We start from the raw sequence: 27,128 nt of genomic DNA, 5'->3' as shown, positions 1-27,128 counted from the left end.
TAAATAAATAAGCAAACCACTAGGCTTCTAATAGCTCCATTGATTTCACCTAATAACTATTTTCTATTTTCAAAGATTTCTCTATCATTTTGTATACTTTACCACCCTGCCTCCTTGTTTCATCCCTCAGAATGCTCTTATTTTCATTTTATGATAATTAGTCCTTTAAATCTATAATTTACCACTTTCCCTTTCTCTGTGGTACTGACTCTTGCTAAGCCACTCTGTGTCAAGTTGGCTTCAAAACAGGTTTTCAGTCCCTGGTGTTTCAGGTTTGCAGCAAGGACGAGATAATTAGACAGCTATGACCATCTTTGTTTTAATGACTAATGTAGTAAAAACAGTATATAATTGAGTACTAAATAAGTATTCGGTGAATTCCTGACTTTGCACTCTCAAGAGCGGCCAGAAGGCTGAGAAAGCCATTTCCACTGGATCACCAAGAGATGGGAGAGCCATTTCCATGGATCACCAAGAGATGGGATTGGATCACCAGGAGAGAGCAGTTCTGCATCTGCTGACGAACTGAAGCCCGTGGTAACAAACGCATGCACACTCCAGCCCAGTTATGGGCATAGTTTTACACCAAAGGAACTAAGAAAAAATATTTCATTGCTTGAGTGATATAATCACTCAGACTGCACTCTGACAAAACCCTGGGCCTGGAACAATCCTACCTTTGTGCCCACATACTGTTTGCTCCTAATGGGCATGTGCTTGGATGCGAGCACCCTTTGCCTTCACAGCCTTCTGAAGGGAGCAGTAACTCAGATGTGACCCGAAGGATATCTAGTACCTGTTTCCTGCAACAATGTGTCATATTATTATGTAGATGGAAGAAAAAGGTAATTCACTGAACAAATCCAGGTTTTCTGTCTTATTCTTCTAAATCTGGTTTTAACACGCAATGTGTAATTCTGGATTGCCTGTAACCCCCCATCCTCTGAATCTATGAGCTCCTCAAGGAAAGGGTACCATTACACCCCCTTGTTCACTGTTGAATCCCTAGCACTTATGGTTTCTGGCATAAAGTAAATACTAAATTACTAAATGCGTGAGTGAACATATGGATGGATGGATAGATGGATGGGTGAAGAGAGAAGTCATCGCACAAGATTTACCTATGAGATCTCACCAATGGTGCTTAAAAATGTTTTTGTCAGTAGAGATGCTGAGTATATTCATAAATATCCATTTATTTCAATACTATAAAAACTCTAGGAGGCTCTTTCCTCTTTGGGTATTTATATTACCGAGTACTATTGGTACAGGGTCCCTCATTCAATTAAGTTTTCTTAAAAAAAAAAGGACAATTTTCAGCAAAGACTCTCACCAAATTATTCGCCACAGTAATAATTTAAAAAATTGATACAAACCTATTTAGCTTATTCTAATTTCTACAAGATAAATGAATAGAATTATACTTACATATAATGTAATAATCTCTGTTCTTCTGAAATTCTAGACCCCAGAGGTTAGGGCTGAACTCTTGAAACTTGATAGTGAATTTTACATCTTGGTCTGGTCTGGCACAGTTGAGAAGAGGGGTATTTTCCTTCTTAATAGTGCATCGGTCTGCTTGGTCTTTATCAACCATATAAACTTTATAATATTCATACTGGCCAACAGTTTTAGAGTCCACTTTGGGGCAAATAATATCCAATTTGTCTCCTATCTGTGGGTATAGTACCAGTCCTTGTCCAGGTAGAAATCTAAAAAGCATAAAATAAAAAAAAAAAGCCATTGAGTTGATAAAAATTAACAATATCAATGATAATTACAATATAGCCAATGTCAATAATTCCAAAGTACAACTATATAAATCCACATTTATATTTGTCAAAAGTATCTTAGTTCAGATCAAGATGGGATGAATGTATTTGGGAACTAAGCTTTAAAGAAAAAAGAAAGAAAGAAACCGCTCTCCTTACTCTATGCAACAGGATCAGTCAACCTCCTGACACTCCATTCTACCACCCCCTCACTTGTAATATTTCAGTACTCCTTTGTATAACTTCACAATAACTTTTCCTAGGTGGTGAGTCAGACCTTCACACCTGTTTTTTTTTTTTTTTTTTTTAACCATCGGCAGCTTTGGTTTATTGGGCATGCCATAGAAATATGGCGTCAATTCCAGAGAAGAGTGGGTGTGCTAATACTTTGTTGTCCTGTTAGTTTCCATTTGCTGTTGATGTTAATTAACAGGCAAGTTTCATCAAGAATGTTTCAAATTACTTATCATAATTAGTCAGTCACTGATCAGACAATGGGTTTTTTATTACACTGAACAAAAGAAATGTCTTACAAACCCATAAAAGATAACCAGAAATAATTCCCTGTCGTATTGATTCAGCTGCAAGATGAAGAGTCCCCATAGTGCAAGGACAGCAACTACTGTCCCAGCTCCACAAACCTTTTTTTCTGCCTTGAGATGTATTTACTCCAATTAATTCTTAGAAGCAAATCTTTAGAACTAAGACAACTGATACAATATCCCCTTAACGCTTACAGCTAAAAGCTTCCCTCCTCTCTTTTCTCCTTCTTGGCTTGCCATGCTGCTGAAAGATCTTTCTTAATGGAGAGTTTCTCTGAGAAACTGAAACAAGAGCTTTCTAATGAACATCCATCTACAAGTGCTAACACTAACAGCACACTCAGAAACCCCATCTCGTTCCTCCCTCCCTCGGTAAGCAGCCAAGCCTGCAGGCTCATTAAAATATTAAAGCCCAAGAACAAAGCATCACATCTGAATCCTTCCAATCCAATCCTTTATTTAACCAGGGAAGCCCACCAGCCATGACAATTAATGGGTCATAATTCACTGAGAGAGCGAGCAAGGGAGCTCCTGGATGATGGGGCACCCCCAATTTCAAGCACAGACTGAGGAAACGGGTTGTGATTTATGCTAATGAATGGTATTAATTTTCTGAAAAGTGCAGGAGGTTGTTATGAACCATCACAGAACATAACAAATTATAGTACAGATTTATATTAAAAACCAATACTCTTTATGGCAGAAAAAAATGCATGCTGCACAGTGGTTTGTCTTCTTCTTTGGGAATGTGTCATTTATAATCCCAGAGAGTGTGGTCCCCCCGCTTTTTTTCCCTGAGCTCCTTTAGCAAGGACATAAGACATTTCATTGACAGACAGAAAGAAAGAAAGAAGGGAAGGAAAGAAAAGTGAACAAGAATCATTTAACAAAATATTTCTCAAAATGAATTTTTTTATAACAATGACAAATTTCAGTCAAGTGTGCACCCTTGAAGTCTTTTCTAAAACTTTTGACAAATGAAGACCACCCCTAGTGAGAGCCTCTCTGTGACTTTCTTGGCCATTCATACAATTTTCTGGGGAGATGCTTTGAAAATTCAACCCCCAGCCTCCACCTCCCGAGTGCCAGCATAGTCTCTGTAGGCAATTCTGTCTTTCTTGCAGGTAAAACACAACTCTGGGTTCTGGGGAATAGACTGAAGGGCTGAATCAGAATGTCTGTGGATGAAGCTTTGTCGCCTTCACTCCTGCCCCTCAGAGTAATTCTATGTGTCCTTTGGGTTAAGAAGTGGGGGCAGGATGCCTGGCGGTCGGTATGAAGGAAGTGTGGTGACTATTACACTGCTCACCTTCCTAATACAACCTTTTCCTCATGTTTTATTCCTTGACTGTCTCAGGAAATCTTCTCTGCCTCCAAGAACCAGAGGCCAATTCCTGCCTGGGGGGCCCACCCTATGCCACACATTTTCGATCCTAAGTCTGCTCCTTTGGGAGCTGGTACAGAGCAAGCAGCGCGCATTAGCCGTGTCAGAAGTGTTCCTAAACCACAGCTGAGGTCTGCAGCCTGCAGGCCTGTGTCTGCCTCCTCTCAAAGCTCTGGTCTTCACACGCACCAACTTTTACTTTGGACCATTTCTCCAGGGGCTTGCCCAGGCACTAGAGATCAGGATCCTTAGCTGCCAGATGGACCCATTTTCTTGTGCATCCAGTCAATTTCCTTAAGGTAATGCATCGGACCTGCCCACTCCCTCTCAGCCGCGGACGATGTCTGCGTATCTCAGAACTCTCCCACATCACACCCCATGTGTCTGGCTCACTAAGCTCTTTCTTCATTCAAAATGCTCCCTAGATCCTGTTTCCTTCATGAGAGGGTTTTTGTCTTGTCCCCCCGCCCCCCCCCCGCCCCGCCCCGCCCCGGCCGCTTAACCAAAGGATCATGGGAGATTTCCACCCCGCCGTGTAAACAACTGCTTATGACTGTCTCTTCACTCACCAAATCTGAGTAACAGCTTCTGCTGCCACTGCTGACAGGGCTGAGGTCAGGAACCTCCCACACATGGGCCAGTCTGGCTAGGAGGACCACCATGTTTTAGACTATACTTTCAGAAGGCACAAATCATGTAAAAAGTGGTAACTGTCAGGGATGGGGGAGTGATGGATGGGGAGGGTAAGCCAAGGGATGGCTTAGCAAAATGAGAGGGAAGAGGAGAAATCTCGAATTTCAATAAGCATATTTGATATGCTCATAAAAACTCACTATTCCAAATGCCTCAAGAAGTGTCTGTTTGCTTTTCAGAATACATTTTGGCAAAGAGTAAGGCAAGGATTTGATCCTTTTCCCTGAAAAAATAATTGTTTCAAGAATTACTTAAAAAAAGACCCAGCACTTGAGTGCTTTAAAGGTTTACTTAAGCATATATATGTATATACACACACAAGATATATATATACATATTTATATGTAACCTGGTTTACATATATACAATATGATTTACATATAATGCATATAAAATATATAATATATATAAACAAACATGCATATGTAAACTGGTTAGCTCACCAGTCATTCAATTGATGAGATTATAGTTTCTCAGCGGATAGAGTGTGGCTGAGCGGAGAGCCTGAATCATGAATTTCTTGCCTACATTACCACTGTGCACAGTCAAGCCCCCAAAACCCCTTTGCTCCCCAGGAACCCTGTTTCTAAGGCAACATGAGAGCAAAAAGAGAGTCAAGAGAGTATAGCAACTAAAGCAAACCTATTTTGTGGCAGACACTCTGAGTGACAGAAGCATAAAGGGCTTGTGGTCAGAAGTGTACTGTCTAGCTCCCTGAGGGTAGGCAGATCCCATGTGTCTAGTTCAATGCTGAATGCCCAAGGGCTGACATATGGTAAATGCTCAATAAATAATGTACTCATTGAAAAAATATGAAAGAACAAATGGAAGGGAAGATATACACCAATAAATTTAAGTCAAATTACGTGCCATAGGCTATTTGCAGATTATAGGCATGGACGAATTCTGTAGACAGGACCACCTAGTGTTGGGAAGACAGGGGTGTGCTGGGGGAGCAGGGATGAGATTTCTAAGACATCATTGCAGGCATGATGGGTGTTTCTGGAGAGCAAGGAGCAGTGCAGACAGAGCTTTTGACCCATTCTCTGGAAGGATCTGGGAGTACGGCAGTCTTCCACAATCCCTTCCTATCTAAAATGCAAGGCAGTTAGCCCCTCCAGAACCAATAATAACAAACGCAAGGCTGCTTTTGAGAACGTACTCTCAGCTAAGCGCTGATCGAAGCCCCTTCCACCACATTGTCTTGATTTAATCACTGCACACGTACGAAACATGCAAAACAGATGAAGCCCCGCTGTGCCAAACAGGAGACACGACAGGAAAAGCCCCCTTTCTTTGCACACTTTTCAGTTCTCACTGCATCACATTAGAGCATAAATCTGGTTTTGTGAAATGCAATTTTTTTCTAAATTGAGCTTTGCATAGATAAGCCACGAAGTTAAGGAAAACGAAGAGAAAGTGAATGGCCATGCAGGCTTGCAATCGTCCCGTGGAGTCTAATTCCACACCAAGCATGTGCCTACAGCGGAGGCTGCTCCAGAAGTAGTCACCTGAGACCATGGCTCACACAAAGGCGGCCATCTGGTAACCCCACCTTGCCCCAGGAAGGCTGAGAACCAATAGGTGAGGAAGAAACTGGCCAACTATGTGAAATCGGTGTTTTAATTATAGTACTACGGATGGTCTCCTGACAATTTATGAGAATTCAAAATGTAAATGAAAATAAAACAGGGTGAATTTCTTAATAACACCACTTTCGAGTGGAAAGCAATGCGTCCCATATGTTAAAAGCAAGTCAGTAACCACAGACTTAAAAACACAGACAAAATCCTAACTGTTTTTGAAGCTAGGTCCTTTATATTGGGATTCTATTACCTCAAGATTACTGAGAGACCTTAATAAGTCAGACTACCCAGTAGAACTATGCCCTGAATATTTTGTAATATTTAGTAATTTACTTAATCCTGTTTTGATTTAGGAAGTATTCAAAAAAACAAACAAAAAACCCAAAAAACACAGAGGGAGAATTACAGTGGTAACCACTGGCTCATTTAAAATTTCTAACCTGGCTATCCACGGTGGAGGTCAAATACAGATTTCTTTCCATGTGATGAAATAACATTTATCTTCTAACCAAAAGGAGCACAGAGTTACAACCCATACTACACAGGTGAGGTTGTTTTTGTGAAACTCTACCCAAACAAAGAGTAGTGATAGGCATCATTTCATAAAGTCTGCTGGTGTCTAATCCAAAACAAAAACCAAAGAAGGCCTACAGTGCTTCATGTCCTATAGAGGACAGAGAACAAAGCCAGGCCACTTTCCTTTCTGAGCCAGGCTACTGAAGGGCAGAGCAGTCAGTCACCTGCTGCCGTCCTGGGAGGGAGAATCATACCCTCCTTTCCATCAGGAGACTTTGGCTCAGGGCTGCTTCCTTGAAGTCAGGGCTGGGTCTGTGCTGCTCACTGCAGGTCCCCCCCACCCCCCGACCCAAGAATGGTAAGAGAGGGTGCCTGCTGAGCACAAACAGGCAACTCCTATGGTTTTCCCCAATGAGTCACTTCCAAGCAAGACAATAGATGTGATGACTCTGAATCAAATATGGAGACAATACGGAATAAAAGAGTTAACCTGCCTGAAATGAAATGATCTGATACCAGAAAGTTTTTATCTTCTGATTACCTATCAAATGTAATCCAAGTTTTTTAAAAAAAAGTTATTCACCACACCAGACTCTAATACTTCCCACAGGGAATACTCTGAATCGATCTAATAACCTAAATTAGACATTAATATTTAGTAATCTAAATTAGATCTCTAATAATCTAACTTAGACATTTCAACATCATATTCATTATTGTAGAAACTATTTATAATACAGTCCTCATGCGACATGATATTCTGTAATGTTTTAATCCACACTAGGAATCCATGCTTTAAAAAAAAAAACAAAAAACAAAAAACAAACAAACAAAAAAACAAAAAAAACCCTAGCGCAATGCATTTAAAGCTACTTAAGAGCTCAGGGGTCACAACACACAATTTTCTCTGACAGACCAGAACATCACACATGTGATCTCAGGTCTGGATTCCTCTGTTGACTAGTATTGCATTACCAGGTCTTGGGGGTGCTTGAGAAATCAGATGGGGGCAGTGGGTGCCCCATCAACTTCTTACCCTGGCCAGATGGAGGAGGAGGGTCCCCGGGAAGCCGGCAGCTGAGATTAGTTTAGGGATCGCTGTGTAGGGGGGACCCACAGCTGCACTCCCAACCCCACCACAAATGGCCCATTTTCTCCCCTACCCGCTCCTGCATTTGTCCCTGATTGGGACACCTACAGCTCAGGACAAACATTCAGTGACTTCTCATGCTTTTCTTCAAAGTCGTCCAAAATTAGCCTAGAAGAAAGGCCAAATCGCTGAGGTGCTCCGTTGATGCTGACAGAGTCTGTGAAAACATACACGGAAAAACAGGAGGCCTGGTTCTCCCAAGGGAAGGAAAATATGGAGGTAAATGATTGAAGGATATGCCAGACCACCATATACACAAGAGCAACTCAGTAAGCGGTACCCAAATGCGAAGTAGCAAGCTGACAGAGAATAACGGAGGTCAGAAGAAGACACAGACAGGAATGACCAATGTCTATGTCTAAACAAATGACCCAGTCAGGCAAACCCCCCTTTAACCAGACACAATGACAGTGCTCCTAAGTTAAAAAGTGTCAGCTCAGATCCAGAGCCGTTTCCATTTACTACTAGGTACATAAAAATCAATTTAAAAATCTAGTATTTCTGCATGCTAATGGCAGGTATCATCCACCTGAGAACAGGACCCTGGTGCTCATTAACAGGACCAGTGCCAATCCGGCCACTATGTAAACTGGGGGGACAGGGGACCCACACATGATATTCTACCTCTGGAGCACACTGTGGAGCAAAATAAGATTCACAAATGCATAGGTGCTACCTTTTTCACTGAGGATTGTTTTTATTTTTCTTCTCCAAGTTACATCAGAGTATACGATTACTGTAAGTACGTGGCTAATTTCAATTGAAAACATACATATAGATACAATGTGTGGTATGTGATTCTGCTTATTCTGACAACACGGAAAACATACACAGATGATCAAACTTGGGGCTGTTACCTGAGACAGCTTTGAGATACTGGGTGGTGGACCCAGCGTGATTTTTAGCTTTCCATGTTTTTCGGAATTTTCTACGATAAACATTAAATGCTTCTGTGATCAGATGGAACATCATTTTCAGTGCAGTTTCAAAGAACAAATGATATCATGTTCCTGAGCCATCTTTCATAATTCTGGTTTTAAAAATCAGCACTTAAAATATTTAAAACCTGTAGACGTTTTAACTTTTTTGATGCATTTCCTTTGAAATAACTAAAGTTATTATGGTTGGAACTGTGGCCTACGTAACAAATCAGCTTCTGAGTCCACAAAACCCTAGTAAAATAAATGAAAAATACAGGATGGATACAGTTTAGGCTTAATCACTGCACTGGAAAAATCTGGAAGTTGGCTAACATTTCAGGGGATCTGAATGCCGGCTTTAGGAGGAGGTTCACCCTAGCAGTTGGCACCCAAAATCATGTCCTATCACAGAATAAGCTTATTTGCAGGCCAGAGTTCTATATTACGTACACTTTGAGTTTACTATATTTTGGAAAACATGCACTTTTCCCATAAAATGCTTCTATTTTACTTTAATTAAATTTCAAAGGCTTCAGGGAAGAAGAGCAGTCCATTTGTAAATTAGTCCAAAATTCTGAAGGAGGAGCACTCTGCAGCTGGTTGGGCTTTCTGGTCACCTGACAAAAGATGCAGGTTGCTCTGGATAAGCCCAGACCCATGACCCTGAACCTCACCATGCCCTGGGGGCCTCCTTCCACGTCTCTAGGGCACTAGAAGAGCATGAACACAGAAGCCCACGATTCCTTTCAGAAACACCCTGTGCACTGGGGAACAGAAATACTGCAGAAGCAGGACTTAATTCGTATGTGAATTTCATAACCAGGAGGGATACTCCTCCGGTATTACTTCCGTCGAATACTACATTGCTGCCACAGCTTAATAAGATCCTCTCTCTCTAAATGCCCCAAACAGAAGAGTTTGTTAGAAAGGGAATAAATAAAAGCAGGGCCCACAACAGACACAGGCAATATCAAGACCCTGAGAAATACTTGGGAAAAGTTTCCTTTTTGTGGATAGCACTTTACTGCCCCCTTTTGCACTTTCCCATCAGAACAAGATTCTGCACAAACTTTCTCTGAAACCAGAGAGAGAGAGTGGGGCGTAGCTACAGGGTGTCAGCTTTATACAGAATTAGGTCACCAGATACCACCGCTTGGAGTAGCAAGTAATTACCTTAAAACTTGAAGCCAGCGCACCACTACCTTCTCAGTGGCTTTAAACGTTCAAGAAATAAGGTAGTAACTGGAGGCTTTAATTGACATTTTCTGCTTTAATTCGAAAGTGTATGGGGTGCTGGAACAATCGCTGGTTTTCACAGGTGCCCCTTCTTTCAAAACTTTTCTCAAACAAATATCTGCAACATGAACCTGATTTATTCAAGGAAAAGAAAAGGGGCATAAAAGCAGGCTATACAATCTGGGACCATTAAAGTGTTATAAATCCGAGAACTAGAGGGTGTATGGGGGAGGGGGTGCATTTCAAGCTTCACACCAATGACAAGCAAAATCTTTTCCAGAAAAAGAAAGATGAGAAGCACAGAAATTCAAAATGCACTGTGAGCCGATGGGTGTGCAAACCAGTTTAGCAACTTTTCAAGGTGAGGAGCAACAGTATTTGTGCCTCTTTGTCTATGCACACACTTGAAAAAAGTAGTAAACTACAGTCTAAAGGAAAGTTTTATTTATAAAATCCTAATCTGAAGAGCCAGGGGCCTCACTCTGGCCAATGACCTCGCCTTGCATTTGACAGTCTGTGTGTAGCTGCTGTGTGCACTTGTATTTAAACTTAATCCATTTCCCTGTCATTCTACAATTACTGCACGAGTCAAAATAATATTAAGTTTCACAGCCTACAATGCTGCACAATTGAATGAAAACTGACTCCTTTTGATGTTAATCTTGTTTTTTATTTGTGACATAATGCTCAAACAGTGGTGGCTAAAGTAAGTTTTATTTTAAAACACTCAAAGATAATATTCCCATAGTTTACATTTTCGTTGAGGAAAATAACACAAGTTATTTAAGTTTTCTCTGTTCCGCTGTAATAAAAACTACCAATTCACAGGCCAGCCTAGAGCCAGCTGAGGTTGAAACAGGTATCTTCACGCACTGTTCATGATGAGCACCAAGTGCTAAATAGAACTGTTCAATCACTGTATTGTACACCTGAAACCGTTATGTTAACTATACTGGAATTAAAATAAAAAATAAAAGAAAAAAAGAAGAGCTCTGCATCTGTAAGTCACACGTTCAGTACATGACACACAGCACCATTTTCTTTGCACGGGTTCAAAGAGACTAGTTGATCCCGGCTGTGGAATTAAAAGCAAAAAGCAGCCACCCACCTCAAAACAAAACACAGAGGTTTTTATTTATGGAACTGATTTAAGCACCCCCCCTCCCCCTCAAAACTTTCAGAAAAGTGAAGTTTGTGGCCAGATAAGGCCAAACTCGGGAACTGAAAAGAGTTAAGGCTGGGGAGCCGGGAGGCGCGGTGGGAAAGCAAGTGAGTCACTCCGGCCAACTCTGTCTGTCGTGCTGGCTCATCCACGCCGGCCCCATTATCGAAACGGGGATTTCATAACCCGCGGAGGCAAGAGACGCGGCGAGCTTCTTTCCCAACTGTGATTTGTTTGCACCTGCACGGTCTTGTTCCAAACCATGCTTTTAGCAAGAGTCTATAAAGGAAGGTGGAACTCTTGTTATTTATAGGTGAGGCTCCCGAGAGAAAAGTGGCTTTCATAGAGAAAGAAATTCAAGGGGCACTTCCAGGTGGCTCTCGCGATAGAAGTGTGCAGATCCATTTGCTCATCTGCCTGAGTGGGCACGTCACAGGGCTGAAAGGTACATGTAACTCACAGGGGAGTGGGCTGGCTGCAAAGGAATGGAGTTGAGATCTCCATGCACAGCAATGGGCGTCTCTTTTCTAGCAAGCCTGCCCATTCCTTTCGTTCCTATCATCACACTTTTTTTAATTCCAAAGAATCTCACCTATTTAGAAAAACAATTCACCCATGTTTTATGGGTGAATGGAACCTCTCCCCTTTGGTGGGGAAAACAGCACTGAGAGAAAGAGGCACACCAAGGGGGTCCAGTTCCTGCTCCTCAAGCTGGAGTGGGACCCTGGGACAGAGCCTGTTACGTTTCCTGCTGGACTCCAAGCCGTCCAGCCCCGTGCCTTGCACAGAAGGGTGCTCCATGGGTGTCGGTGTGATTACAGAATGAACACTTTGATAAGCACGGTTGAAGAAGAGACAAAACTCTTAGTTCTCTCTTGATATAAGAACACATATAAGAACAGCTTCTCCCTGCCAGTCAAGCATAAGCCTGCCAACAAAAGTTACAAGGCTGTGCGCAATCATTTTACAACCAACCACCTAAATGCCTGCCTCCGGCACACTTCCCCCTCTTCCCAGGCTCAGGAGCAGGGTCAGGGACGAGTCTGCTGTGCATAGGACAGGAGATTATTTTCCTGCACCTCTCATGGCTTTGGGAAAGCCCAGAGAGGAGGGAAGAGGAGGGAAGAAATAAAGCAGGCTGCCCATCAGCCAGGTCTGTCCTGCTGACAGCACAAAAGAGTCAAGCCTGACTGGCTGGAGACTTCCACACAGATCACCCCCAAACTGTCTCCTATAAAAATGTGCGTGGGGCGCCACTGTAACTGAGGACAGTATAGTTCCTGCTCAGTCACTACGAGCAGCCTGGATAGAGCCTCACCAAGACACAAACATGCACAGAAATTAAATACTCTTAAGTTATTCAAACAGGCTGTGACTGAATTAAACTGAAGGGCACAGGGCTTGGAGAAACTAGGAGGGACGCCGTGGGTCCTGAGCTCTAAAAGGAAGGAAGACCTGGCTGTCACCGCCAGCCGGCCGCTTTGTCAACAGGTAAGCGGACACTACGTCCTGGAGAAGAGGCAAGCAGAGAGGCTCATTCTGGAGGCAAGAGGACCCCAGGCTGCTAGGCTTCCTGAAACAAACTGCTCCAAACTTGCAGAACATCAAAAGCCAGATGGGATATACTGAATGAATCCACAGGCAAGAAGCCAGAATCCCAGTTTGCTGTAGAAATAGGCCTGGACTTGATTTGAGTCTTCTCAGCTCTGACAAGCTAGAAGCTGGCACAGATCCCAAAATCCAAAATAAAATGGCATTTAATTGTGACTAGACTCTAAAAAAGATGTCATACTACCTCCTTAGCTTGACGCATGCTCAGCACCTAACCAAATGCAACTCTCCTCGAAAATCTGACCTCTTTTTCTCCCCAAAAAACCATCAAATGTTTAACATTTTAAAAGGAAGATGTTAATAGTCAAAGGAATAACACTCAATAAATGCATTAATATTACATACTTTCATAAGTGTCTAGTTTCCATTGAGTAGAACCTCGTTATCAAAGATTCAAAGGACCCATCGAGAACTGCATATCCGTCATAGGAAAGGTTATAAATAACAACTGACAAAGGGAAGAATTACACCTCAAACTTTTTTAACCCATCTTGTATGCATGGTTTTCCACGAACGTATGTATGCTTAATTTAGTTATTCGATTTCTAATCACTCCACGCAATAGGATAAGAGAGACAGGCAGAGAATTAAGGGGATAGGTTCTGGAACCAGAGTAATCAGGTTCAAATGCAGACCGTACCACTTATTAACCATAGGTCTTCGGGCGACTTAATTAATGTGCCTTGGTTTCCCCATTGATATTATAGGAATCATAAAAGTACCTCGCTCAGATGGTTACTGTGAACACCGAATGAGTCAGTTATTTGTTAAACTGTTAGAACAGCATATGGCATACGCTAAGTCCTCTATGACTTTTTTTAAATAAACTGCGTCCACCAGGTGCGTTGGTTTTGAAATAAGAAATAACATGTAACATGAACACAAATGAGGCTACTATGTCGTCCCTACAGGCTGCATTCTTCTGTCTGTTCAACAACACAATCTCTTACTGTATCCTGTACTAGAACACACAAAGTGGATTCAGCCCAGGCTCTCCTCAGTCCATGGTGGGGAAACAGATTTCTCCGGTGTTATAAATGTTACAACCAAGCATTAGGTGTAGGGAGCAGAGGGGAGAGCATGGAATTTGCAGCAGAGGGGCAGATAAAATGCTTCACTTAAGAGGAAAGGTTTAAAGGAGGAGTAGAAGGGTGGCAGGTGAACAAAATCAACAAAACAAACTTTAAAAGGTGAACATGCCATGTTGCAATCTTTATTAACATGTCATTTTTATTTATTCTTTGTATATGGTAGGCAAAATGAACCATAGCCAGGCACACAAATATTCAATTAATTTTATTAACAATAGCGGACATTTATTGCTTCATTGTGCCAAGCTCAGAGCTAAACTCTTTTAATCCTGACCACAATTTTATTACTCTTTTATTCAGCGCTATTAGACTACTGCCTCCATTTTAGAGTCAGGATAACTGAGACAGAGAGGGTACTCCCCCTAGTTACACAGTGAAAAAAACCCGGCTGTGCTGGGTTTGGGCTGGAACAGCCAGATTCCAAAGCAGGTACTGTTGGCTAAACTAAAATAGCATTTGCTTGGTCGTCTTTGCTAAATCGATTTGCCTGACCCTTCCATTATCATCACATGCATCTGAAAAACCCATGGGTACTGCGGATTCTCATATTCACAAAGGTAGCTGAGACCACTGGGTTAGCTATCCCACAGGGTCGATTTGCCTCACTTGTGGGATCTCCGAGCTATGCTCAGACGTCTGAAATACTGTGGATGCTTACAGACGTGTACTCGATACACACATACTGCTCATGGCTGAACTGTTATTACTTTGACTTGCTTATGACGGTGTATTTCAGGGACCTACTGTAACCATACTTCCGCCAGGCCTTCTCGGTCCCCACCCTGGGACTTAAGTCTCTTGAGGGGGGAGATTGTTCTATCATCAGAACCTAGTAACGGGCCTCACAGTTAACAAATGCTTGTTGAATAAATCGATGCTTTACCGGCTTCTCAGTGACCCAGACGATCCCCTATGGCCTCCAGCAAGGCAAGAATGGGACAGAAAGCAGCAAGACAAGGACCACCGATTTCTTCAGAAATTCCAAAACAGCCTTGGAAGGTGATGAGCTAATGTTGAGCCGTTTCCAAGGGGAAAAAAAAAAAAAAGTTAATTTAGGGCAACGGTTCTCAAGGTGTGGTCTCTGAGCAGCAGAAGCATCAGCTGAGGGCTTGTTAGAAATGTCAATTTCAAGTCCCACCCAGACCTCAGGAATCCGGAACTCGGGGGTGGGGCCCAGCAAAACCCGGTTTTAACAAGCCCTCCAGGTGGTTCTGTGCCCTGAAGTTCTAGAGCCGTTGCTCTGGCAGGGGGCAGGGGGGATCTCTAGTAACAGGTGACAAGTTAACACACCACAGGCAGCCATAAATATACATCCAGATTGTGTCTGTTCATCGGACTGGTCCTTCCTGGATGTCACCACTAGCTAACAGACAGAGGCTGCCAAAATACAACAGCTCTTGTCCCAGCCTCTTAGGGACCAGGAGGACAACGACGGGCATTAAGGCTCGCATACGAATCATGACACTACAGTGTCTGATGTTCTTTCTAGACCCCAGGTATTTAACTAAAGTGCTGTGGGATTACAGAGAAAAGATTTAAAGAAATTATGTTTGATCTATGTCATAAAGAGGGCACTTATCTAGGGGAATTTGTAAACTTTATTAGACAGTCCACACCATTTTCCCATAGACCATGGGGGACTCAGGGCTTAGAAGAGCTTATTTGCATCTAAAATGTACCCCGACTTTAGTTCTGGTAGTTAGGTGAAAACTGGCATTTTCTAACTTCTTTGGCAGGCCCATTCTGAGCCTGGCCCTGAACATGACTGGTCCGGCCCCACTCACAGACAGTTCTAGTCCAGGGCAAATGTTTCAAGCCACAGTGAGCCAGCTCAACTCGCAGGAAGAGCAAGGACCAAGATTCAGATGCATTTCACTATGCTGTGCCTCCGGTCCTCAGATGGTGGAAAGGGAAAGGCACACTTCAGACACTCTGAGGTTAGGGACCCTGCAGGGAGTGTGGCTGGGGAGCACCAGTGGGCAGACAGCAGGTGTTGCACCCGAGAGAGAGAGAGAGAGAGAGAGAGAGAGAGAGAGAGAGAGACAGACAGACAGACACACACACACCAACACCAACTACCAAACAAGCCAAGGCCTTAGGACCATCCGTAATCCCATTCCTCCAATACAAACACGTTGACTCTACTGGTTTCAAAGATGAGAGTAGCACTCATAATTATTCTGGGGTGATATGGGAGGAATCAGTGCATGAAAAGCACAGGGGAATGCCTTGGGGGCCATAGGGACTTGCCCAGCAAGTACTGGGAGACCTATATACAAGGACTGTAATTAAAGGATGCAGCTGAACTTAAATTGAGAAAATACATTAGATTATTTAATCATTTCTATATAGGAAACATGAAGAACCTATAGTAATGAAGAAAACAAAGTTTTCAAAGCAAAGCCGATCATTGGGGGTTCATTCCGAGCATCCTGAATGTCTGCCCACCGCTGAGTTGTTAGAACCTTCACCTACCCGTGCTTTTAGAGGAACAAAACAGCAAACTATTAATACTTCACTACAATCCTTCTTTTTCTCCCCTTCATGTTCTGCGTAGAGAATTACTAACGGCAGAAACAACTTGTTTTTCTTTAATGTAGTGTTCTCCTACTATGTTTTGTTTTTGTTTTTTTAAATCAGCAAGTATGCAACTCACCAGTCACAAAATGCTTTGAACTAGAATTACACGTTTGAATTTATACAGGAAAAGGAACGTAAAGAACCACTGGTGGTTCTCTGCGGGAGCACGAGATACAGATTCACCTGGCATCCAGTGTGCACGGAAAACACTTCATCACCGATCACCTCCTTCTTCCCCTGGTGCACCCGATCTAACCATCCTTATCTCCAGCACCTCTGCAGTCCGTTTCTGCAGGGAGACCGGGATGCTGAATGCTGCGGGACGGTCAGTAAACTGGAGGCCAGACTCCCCTGCTTCTTTCTCTAATCACTTTAACCCTGTTCCTAGTAGAAAGCTGGAGGCCAGGGCGATTCAGCGTCTTCTTTTGTCATTTGCCTGCCATAAATATGCACCAGTCTGCATTTGAAAAGCTGAAGGAGGCCGCAAGCTTGCTGGACATTTATCATGCTCTGTTCCCTGTTAACAAGCAAATACTTTAGCTGAATGGGCCATTAGCAATCATTGTCAAATGTAGAATGCAAGGTGCTTGGATGTGACCAGCTTGTAAATTAGGGGGTGTCCCTTCTCTTTGGTGAATCTAGACAAGTGCAATGGATCTTTTGATATAGGTTACTGAATTAGACTAGAAAGGAAGGTAAAGTTGCTGGCACTGGGTATGGCAAGTGCATGGGCAATCATTTTTAAATGTTTTGGATCTATGAAAGCTACATTGTAACGACCAGAAAAGCAGGCAACAAAGGCGATGAATCCTTGCCCCAGAGGGTCGAGTCAGCTGAGTATTAGGAACCATATCAACGCAATGGGTCTGAAAGAGAATACTGAGATTTGATGAAGATCTCAGACACAGAACAAGTTAGTCTAGAAAGCCCCCACGTTGCTGTTAAGAGAACAGCAAGGGCAACTCCCTTGATCCACTCCATCAAGACACCGGGGGTGTTTGTAGTGACCAGTATTGTCCATGTGTCTTAAGAGTTTTCAGACTCTCCTAAGGAAATGCTGAGACTTTTCTAAAACGCCAAGTAGGAGGCAGTAAAGCAAATATTTCCTTTCTGGCTTGACCCAATTGTGGATGTCACTCCACATGTAACCCAATCATGGTTTCAATGGCTCATTTTGTGTAATGACTAAAATGGAGAGTGTGGAAGACAAAAACAAAAGTCCAGTTGATTCACAAGCTTGTTCCAGACAGAGGGCAGTAAGATTCCAGGCATGCCGATTCTTTTTTGGTTTTTTACTTTAAAGCTGAGCAGTGCTAACATTTTCTAATCCTGTCTTTACACGAAGGGAGCCCATCCCATTCAACTCCAAGGTTAAGGCTCACATTTACGAGTAAAATATAGAGCCCCTTGGTTTGGTCATATTAGATTACCGCTGATTTGAAAGAAAACAACCCCCCCCCTTTTATTTATTTTATTATATATTCTTTTCCAGGGCGGGAAGGACAAAACTCGGGGAAGGGCAGAGGGAGAAGGACAATGGGTACTGTTTACCTTCACTTCTCCCACGCGGTGTGAGATGGCGCTGGGTCTGAAACATGGCTACAGTCCAAAGGTCTCTTTCTTTGCGTGGAGCTCCAGCCCTACCTTCCCCTCTGGTCTCTGTTCCTGCCCAGCATGGCCCTGCCTGAAGCCCAAATGGATTAAGGCGAGGACCGCCAAGTGCAGCTAATCCTACAGAATGGTTACTGCTGTCAGGCCAGGAGTTAAAAAGGAAAATCTTGCAGGCCTTAACAACTGCAGTGATCTGAAGTTTTAATCAGCCCCGTATCTCAACCTCTAAAAAAGGCAGCCAATGAAATCTACCTTCGCCATATTATCTGCCACCAATGAGCAAGAACTGAGCAGCTTTTCTTTCCTGATTTCACCATCCCGGGCCACAAGTAGGGCTTTCATACTTTCTAATCCGAGTTTCCAAGTCTGTGTGGTTCTCACATAATAGCCAACAGCCTGGAGCAAGGACCTTCGCTTCTACACCCTTTTCAGAGACGTGTCATTTCCAACATCAAGCTAATCTATATGTTGCCATGGCTTCCCCCTTTATCTGCCTTTCCATCTTATGAACTGCATGGATTTACCACATTATTTTTATCTGAAAGACAGAAAATGGTGGTTTTATTGCCATACAATCAGATTACTGCCGCTAGTTTCTCTATGCCTTTTTACCGTACTTCAATCAAAAGGGATCAGTTTCTTTATACTCTGCCCTTGATTTACATTACATCTGTAAAGACCTAGTCTGGGTTGTAATCCCCTTATTAACTATGACCAGGGTTGATTTGCCTAAAAATAAAAGCAAATTGTGTCAGACCCTTTCACTTTGTTTTTGATTCGGAACTACAAAATGGATTACTAAAGAAATCTTCAGAGTTCACACGGCTAGCGGAGCACTGAATTTAAAACAAGAATTAAACAAGTTAAACAGGGGGCCATGTCAACGGTTTACATTTTCCATCACGGGAGAAGGGCTGAGTTGCTTACGCCTTTGTATTCTTTGGCTTTGCAGAGACAATGAAGCCACGGGAGCTTTTCCAAGCTGTTCGAACACTGTCCCATTCGCCACCCTTCCTTCTTCGCCTTCCTTCTATCCCTCTCCCAGCCCCATTCTAATCCCACCCCTAAAAAAAAAAAAAAAAAAAAAAGTGGGGGGGAGCTCTTCCCTGAAAGAGCTAATTCCTGACCAGAAGCTTATAGTTCTATGGGTTCTGCATATTTTAATCAAAATATTTTAAACAGTTGAACACTCCTATTTAAGGCTCTACTCCGCTACACAAAGGCTGAGCTCATAAGCAAATCTATGTAGATGAATGATAAGTGACCTGAAAAACAGGCTCTTTATGTCAGCTGCTAACGAAAGCAGAGATTAGGCAGACAGGAGTACCATTTTCATCATTATTTTTCTTACAAGAGCCCTGCTTTTTGTCTACTTTGTGATGGAACAGTTTAAGAATAAAGTTTTCGTAAAATGTTAAAGAAATCACCTTCCTTAAAAAAAAAAAAAGCCCTTTTGCCGAGGGTCTACAGTCCGTATTTCCTTTCCCTGCCACTCCCATTCCTATGACGTATGATTGCAGTCATGCTGGGAGCTCAGACCGTGTCCCATTAGGCAAACGCTCTGAGAAACATCACACTAAGGTAGATGTCACACTCAACCCCCTGGAAGCTACCCAAAGCATCTCAGTGGAAGGCAAGGTAGCCCGGATTTAGTTGCTCCAACTGCCATGTCCCTCTGAGGATAATGATCGCACTGACCCACCAACCAAAGCATTTCTCAGTAAATTTACAGACAAGAGGTTTTACCATAAGTAATCCAAATATACTGATTATTCTTCAGCTAACTCCACCTGGAGAGAACATTCCAATCTGTAGTTTTTAGCTGGTCTGGGGATGATGGCTAATTCACCTGTCCTTCTACTTTGCCTGCAAGAGTCAGAAACGTTCAGGAAACTGGCAGTCATTTGCATTTCTTTACATTGGTAGGACAAGTGTCAACAGCTACGCTTTGTGAAAGATTTAGAACCAAGTGCTTAACAAATCATCTTAACCTCCAGCTCCCGTTTCTGAGGCTTGAAACTATAATTGCCGAGGTTAAAAAGTGCAGTCCCTAGACACACGATTCCCAAATAAATTCTCTTCTCGCCTGAAAAGAAGGCGACCAAGCATGTTGTGAGCTATCACTTCAGCTCCGTCTTTGTGTTCTCCCTGGCTCGGTTGTCCTGTGAAACGACACTCCATTACCTCTAGTTTATCATCCTGACAAAATGTGAGGAATGTGGATGGGAAAGGACTAACAATTCCACCCCTGGTGCTTTGTGCTTTTTTCTCTCTATATTAAAACCGACAAGATTAACCCAAACGCAAACTGTGGAGCATAGTTCAAGGGGCTATTCAATCAGTGTTGAATGTGCATTTGTTTACCTACAAAAATAAGAATTTCAGACACAATGGAAGGCAGGCTGGCTTATATATGGTATTGAATGGACTGTTCAAACAGCACTATCCATTGTAGTTTATTTTATCAATCTCTGACAGGTCCGTATTTATTCAGAGCCTGACTGTGGTGGGGCCCACGTATTATAGGTTATCTGGATATTATCCAGCCATTCTTTTGTATCAAGTCAATCAATACCAGGAATTCAGTATTATGCAGGGAAAAAATGACATGGGAAAAGCAAAATGCTTTGTTAACTAGCTAGTATATGGTGCACAGGAAACATTACCCCTAGACAGAAGAAATTACTGCTTGATTGAAATTTCCAACAAAAGTCAGTGTAATTAATTATAGAGCACCAAACTAATACAGCCTTGCTCACTCGAAAGTGGATATTTTTTAGAGGAGGCAACTATTTATCATGCTTGGAAAAATTATTCTACATCAGTTAATTGGAAATGAAAGCCAGGCTTTGCTATTCTCCGCCGAGTTGAAGGGGCGGGGGGGGAATAGGCTTCGACAACCTAACGGGACCACAACTGAGGCAACACCACTGGAGCCTGATGTGAGTAATCCATCTCGCAGGGTAGTTGCTAATGTTTCAGCACACAGAACTTCTTTTGATTGCGGCATAAACTCTCAGGGATGGGCGCAGCAGATAGTGTGATTAAAGTAGTTATGGAGACGGTGAATTTACAAAGGATTTTCTGGACGCGGCATCCAAACAGCTGCTCCTGCTCCCTACATCGACCACCTGCTAAAAAAGCTGACCTCCAAATGAAACAAATCTAATAACTGATGGCGGCTTCATTACAAGTGAATTGTTCCACAGTTCATAGGAATTGACGTGAAACCTCAGTTGCATCTGATCACCTTCCTGCCACATCACTTTCAGGGACTGAAACTTTTCCCTGGAAATAAATATGCAACTTCCCCAAATAAAGCAACCCTTTGGCACTAGGGGTTTTTATTCATTCCCCAACTTAGAAAAGGCTCTTTCATATCACTCTTCCAGGAAGAAATCTTTCTGATCTCTCGAGCTAGCATTCAGCTGCATACTTTCTTAAGCAGACCTTTTCCAGGGACAAATTATCCGGTCCTCCAGGCAAGCCATTATCATGAGAATTTTAAAAGAAATTCTACTCTTGAGGACCGGAGCAATCATGGCAACAGAAACTTCATCAGTGCAGGGTGGCAGGCTTCTCCAAAATGCAGGCCTCCAGCAGGTCTCCAAGTCTGTGGCCGCAGCACAGAAAAACCGAAGAATGCTGCTCATCAGGACCGTTCATAAAATAGCAGTGACCTCCCCCACCCCAAATACATTAGGAAAAGAAGATATTAATGTCCGTGCTGGCAACAGTTACTGCTCTACCTTTTCTTCCAAGTAGGTATTTTCTACTCTGCCTCCTGATCACACACCAAGTAGTAAGTAGTTAGCGCAGAGATACATACACGGAGCTGAGCAATGGACGGGTTAATGGGAATGTCTTAAGTGTAAATATTAAATCTTGGTGGTGGTGGGGGGGGGTAATCAGCCTCCCCAAACAATCCGTCAGCGAAAGTGTAAAGCGGAGCGGAGCAGACAGCCTGGGGGGAAGAGGTGAGAACTGGAGCCGCGAGCATTGCGCGTGGAAGAGTGACCTCTGTAGGCGCAAAGCGAACACTGGCTGGCCTCTTCCCGGCCCGCCCAGCCCGGGCTCCCCAACCGCCTGGACCGGCACTTTCCCGCACCACCTGGTGCCTCACAATTCCGGACCGGTGTAAGGATGTCACTGCAACTACTTTCTCCGCAAACAAACCTTACATCAATCAAGGAAAAAGAGTGGTCCATACAAGACTGGGCTGCATAGAGAGAGGCTGCAATTAAGTAACTTTTAAATACGAGCCGTGTTGGAAAGTGCCATCCGGCATCATGCAAGAATGTGTTTAATCCGATTTACAGCTGTGACGTTTCTTGCCCTTATCAAGGGGAATTCTTGGTAAAACATGTTGGTGAATTTGAAATTTACCACTTTTAAAAGAATGAACATAATTCTTTAATTAAAATATAATTTGTAAAATCAATTCCCCATCTCTTTACTCCTAAATCCATGGCCAACTTACTTGTCTTCAGTTAGGCCATTGATTTTCCCTCTGATCTCAAACGCTTACTCCAGGAGCCAGCCAATGCCTCCACACTTTTTCCAAGTTTCCAAAGGCTAAAAATTCAATGATTCTGTAAAATATTTTTGGACCTAACTAGAAATGTATTCCAAGAAGAAGCTAAGATGCAAAACTGAACGCACAGGTAACTTATTAGGAGCCATGGCCGTACATGCTTACCGACGAATCGCCTCTTCTAAATTCTCAATGTATTCTATTTTGGTAGCTCATACTGGAAGTTAATCTCCACGAGGCCTGTCTTTCTCCTGGCTACACGGTTTGGTAAAAGCAAGTCAGATCCAAGGATCCCATTCCTGCCCAGGCTCCCCGAGCGCCAAGGCGTCAGGAGCCGTATCGACTAGGCAGGGCCTGAAGCTTTTGCAGAAAGCGTCCTTAAAATCAAGTCAACTATCTGGACCGCACAGAGTTCGGGGCCACTAGTTTAGAAACGAAGGGAGAAGCCGACGCGCAGAGGGCTCAGACGTGCAGAGGGGAAACCGAAGGCCCGTCTCCCCGGCTGGCAGGAAAGGGCTCGCCGCCCGAGTTCTCCGGCGGAGCTGGCGAGCTCCCCGCGCACACTCGGGCAGGCGGCACGACGCCGAGGCGCGCGGGCTCCGGGGCGCTGCGGACGGCGAGAAGCGACCACAGGCTCCCTTCTCCGGAGTGCGCTCCTCTGCCCCGGGCTCAGCGCCCCCGCCCGCCTGCGGGGGTCCGACCGCCCTGGGCGCTCGAGAGCGCAGTATCCCCGCCGGCCCCTACGCGCCGGCCAGCCCTGTTTGTGGCCATGTTCTCCGTCCTCGAAAAGAAATGAGGGTCAGGTATCGCCATCGGACACTTTCCCGAACATGACACCCGAGCCGAGCCGCCAGGGGTTTCTCAGAGCCCCGGAGCTCATGGGGAAAGGAAGGCGGGGAGGGAGCCCCTTAGAACCGGCGCTCTGGCTGGAACGCCGAGCGAAAAGAGTTTCGTCAAGTAATGTGGCGAGGGTTGGGGGACAGGGAACTTGGAGTGGGGGGAACCGGGGTTCCAGAAACAGACTCCGAGGCTCCGCGGCCCAGCCCTTCCTCCCCCCCGGACGGCGCGACGCGGCGGACCCCAGGCGGGGACCGAGGGGGATCGCGGATGCCACTTACTTGGAGTTCGAGGAATTCCAATAGATGGGCTCTAAAACTATCGACCTGGAAATCGCAGTTCTGCATAAAACCATCAAAACTCCCCAGCAGTACTTCCACAAGGAGTCCCTCCTCGCGGCCATGGCCAAGCCGCTCCCAGCGCCGCACACTCCGGACGATGGAGGGACTGGGCGCGGGCCGGAGCCCCAATCCTCCGGGCAGGCAAGGGGGAGACCGCAGGCAGCTCCGGGGCGCGCCAGACAGCTCCAGCCGTCGCCGAGGTCGGGGGCGCTCCACTCGGGGCCCTCAGGGTGCGGGGCGGGAGCGCACGCGCTGGGCGCGGCGGCGCGGCGGGCTCGGGGCTCCGGGGCGCCGCGCCGAACGCAGCTCTGACGGCAGGCTCCCGTGCGGCTCCAGGGTGCCGGGCGCGGGCTGCAGGGAGGGCGCGCGGCCGGGACACAAAGGCGGAGAGACGACTCGCGCGGGCGGCGGACGCTGCGCCCCGAGCAGGCCGCCTCGCACTATAGATCCAGGGGGGCGGGCAGCGGCCCGAGCGCGCGGGCGCCGCGTCGGCGCGGTTCCATGTCCCAGGGCGCGGAGCGCGGAGCGGCGAGGGGCGCCTCCAGGCGCGCGGGAGCCTCCTCAATCTTCGCGGCTCCCGGCCCGCGGAGCAGGCAGGAGGGGCTCGGTCCCCGCCGCGGGCGCCGGACGCGCACGGGCCTTTGTGTGCGGGGAGGGCGCCGGGACCCTCTGCGCGCAGCTCCCAGCTCCGGCCGGCGCCGCCGTCCCCGCCGAGGAGAGTCAGCGCGCTCGGCGCGCTGTCAGAGCACTATAAACGCGGGGCCCCGCCCCGCGCCGCGCAGCCTATTGGCCCGCCGCCCAGCAGCCGCGCGCCGGTTGGGCGGCCGGCCCGTCCGTCATCCGCCTCCGCCCGACATTGGGCGCCGCGAGGCGGGGCGCCGGCTGACAGGTGAGCCCCGCCCCCGGCCCCGGGCGGTGGCGCAAAGGGAGCTCAGCCCGGACCGCCAAAGCGGGGAGGGGGTGGCCTGCGCGTGCACCCGGCGCCCCTCCAGCGGCGGGGTGGGGACGCAGTTAGGGACGGCCGAGAGGCGAGCGGGGACAGCACGGGGCCACCTGTCCCCGAGCCCAGCACGCGCCTGCATTGCCCGGCAAGTGTTCTAACTTCATCAGAGGGACAACGTCGAGGGCGAAACTTTCCCCGCGGAGCGGAAGGCGGTGGGTTTTCCCGCGGGTCTTCCTCCTTTCAGTGGAGCCTCTCCCTTGCAAGACTGGCTCACACCCCTGCACGCGCATCCCTTCGCTGCCCCCAGCAGGCCTCTGAGCGATGTGTTCCACACCTGATTTCGGTTCCTAACGTCAGCTGGGGCCGGGCCCAAGTCAACGGGGCCGAGAGATGCAAAACGACTCCCGGGGACGTGGCGCCGGTGGGGCTGCCGACAATGGGGCGCAGGCATCCTGGCCCCGCACCCTCCGCTCCTCGCTTCCCAGGAAGGCAGAACCTCCAGGCGTTCTCTGCGAGTGTCGCTGGCACACCCGCGCCCGCCACGGGACCTTCTTAATTAGCCTCTGGGACACACTCACGCCGCCCCAAGGTGACCGAGAGTTTAGGGGTGACGGTAACAAATAGCGCCCAAATGGAGAGGTGGCAGGAATTCTTCACTTTGGTTTTTTCTCGGCAAGTGCTTGCCCTTGCCCAGAGAACGCCTTGGACCAGCGCCACCGCGTCGACGGCTTCCACGGACCCACAGCGCCCACTAGCGGCCGGCCTGACTTCCCCGAGAGCGCACCACACCTCGCCCACCCGGAACCAGAACCCCCGGGAACCCAACCGCGCAGAAAGCCCGAAGCAGAAGCTTCTAAAATGACCAACAGCAGGGAGAATTCGGCGGCAGTAAGGCACAGTACTAATGTACAAGTCACAGTTTGAATAAAATAAAATATGCCGTATACCCACAGCATGGTTTAAAAAAATCCTGTCTACTCCGGGATTTAATGTTTCAAACGCAAGGAACCAGACGGTATTCCTACAAATTGTTATTTCTTTAGCTAAATTATCTACTCCAAGCTAAATTTAAAAATATATATATTGTAAAACATCTCATTTAGATACTACTGTTTCTTTCGCTCGTCTTTATTACAAAGTTTGAAGATTTTTACGGCTTAGTAAGTATTCCTTTTTGGAAATAGTAAACATAAGCTAAAGCACATTCCAACCTGGAGTGTTGACATTTTGTTAGGACTAGTTTGCAGCGCTCGAAAACACTAAGGCACGGGAGGTACCAAATACATTTATACTATTCCAGGTAAATCTTTGAAAACAACTTCATTTTCCCTATTTGCTAGTTTAAAAATAAGCCTCCGATTTGAGGAAATTTAAAAAAAAAAAAAAGGGCTCAAAGATTGCAAACCGATTTGAAGTCATGGGCATTCCCATGAGGACTAAAATACCAGGAAGGGGCAGGTGGTATTATTCATAACTTTGTCACAAGGGTAAAAAAGGGGGCGCCTGGGTGGCTCAGTTGGTTAAGCGACTGCCTTCGGCTCAGGTCATGATCCTGGAGTCCCGGGATCGAGTCCCACATCGGGCTCCCTGCTCGGAGGGGAGTCTGCTTCCCCCTCTGACCCTCCCTCCCCTCATGCTCTCTCTCTCTCTCATTCTCTCTCAAATAAATAAATAAAATATTTAAAAAAAAAAAAAAAAAAAAAAAAAAACAAGGGTAAAAAAGGAGTGGTTCTTAGTAAGCCTAAAACATTTTAAGGAATTCGTTTGAAATTTAATGTAAAGCTAGCTTAATATTCTACAAGAACTGAGTATCTCAGTACCATGTTTCACAGTTGGCGAATTTCTTTTGTGAAGTTTAAGTTGGTGACCTCTTAGCTCCTACATCCTCTCTCCAAGTAAACTAGAGGAAATAAAGGAAATTTGCATTGTCTGAAAATAACCCTGGCTTCCATTTTTAGTAAATCAGATATTCACACACCCAAAGCATTTTGCCTCGGGGAAAATGTAAATGTACATGTAAAAACTGCTTCTTTTTTAAACAAAGTGTATTTGACCACCAAAAAATAAAATCCTACACAAAGATTCCTATTGTATAACTAGAGTGTGAATATTCATCAATTTATTTTCAGTAAATAAGGATTAATGTATCTGTAGACGACTAGGTGAAAAACCTCAGCAGTAACAACTTCAAGATGATAAAATGTTCCAGGGCTGTTGAGATGGTAATTTCAGTTCCACTGACCTGGAAACAAGGAAGAGGGTAAGGAGCACCAACCACCCCAGTCAAAAAACCCTGTTTAACTTTGGACTCCCCCCAAAACTTAACTACAGAACTCTTGCCAATAATGTAAAATCAATCAACACATATTTTGTTGTTTTATGTATATTCTGTATTTTTAAAGCAAGCTCAAGGAAATGTTAAGAAATATAAATACATTTGCAGTACTGTATTATATTTATTGAAAAAAAAAGAATCCCTGTGTAAATGGAATCATGCACTTCAAACCCAACTTGTTCAAGGGGCAACTGTAATTAAAAGCATCATCTCAAGCCAATAGTGTCTACTATTGTACATACGATGCCACACAAAAACTGTTACAGCAGCATGTACAAGACAAA

At 45.1% G+C, this 27,128-nt stretch overlaps 2 protein-coding genes across 3 annotated transcripts in view; one reads left to right on the top strand and one right to left on the bottom strand.

The window, feature by feature from the left end:
* EFNB2 (ephrin B2) overlaps positions 1–23,984 on the bottom strand; it is a 40,524-nt gene extending 16,540 nt beyond the window's left edge. The window contains exons 1-2 of one of the 2 annotated variants that reach the window (XM_027589968.2): positions 23,507–23,984; positions 1,429–1,712 (exon numbers count right to left, since the gene is read on the bottom strand). In XM_027589968.2, the coding sequence (XP_027445769.1) occupies positions 1,429–1,712; positions 23,507–23,628 (406 nt within the window). In that variant the 5' untranslated portion in view covers positions 23,629–23,984. The remainder of the gene's footprint in view (positions 1–1,428; positions 1,713–23,506) is intronic. The other variant, XM_027589967.2, reaches the window with a different exon arrangement.
* LOC113920509 lies at positions 23,664–24,320 on the top strand. Its single transcript, XM_027590704.1, has one exon. It carries the CDS (start codon positions 23,664–23,666, stop codon positions 24,318–24,320), a length of 657 nt encoding a protein of 218 aa, XP_027446505.1.
* The last annotated feature ends 2,808 nt before the right edge of the window (positions 24,321–27,128 follow it).

This window comes from Zalophus californianus, chromosome 3 (genome assembly GCF_009762305.2).
Source record: "Zalophus californianus isolate mZalCal1 chromosome 3, mZalCal1.pri.v2, whole genome shotgun sequence".
Taxonomy (NCBI): Eukaryota; Metazoa; Chordata; class Mammalia; order Carnivora; family Otariidae; genus Zalophus; species Zalophus californianus.
The sequence above is the reverse complement of the archived record's forward strand: the minus strand, read 5'-3'. Positions and strand labels throughout refer to the sequence as shown.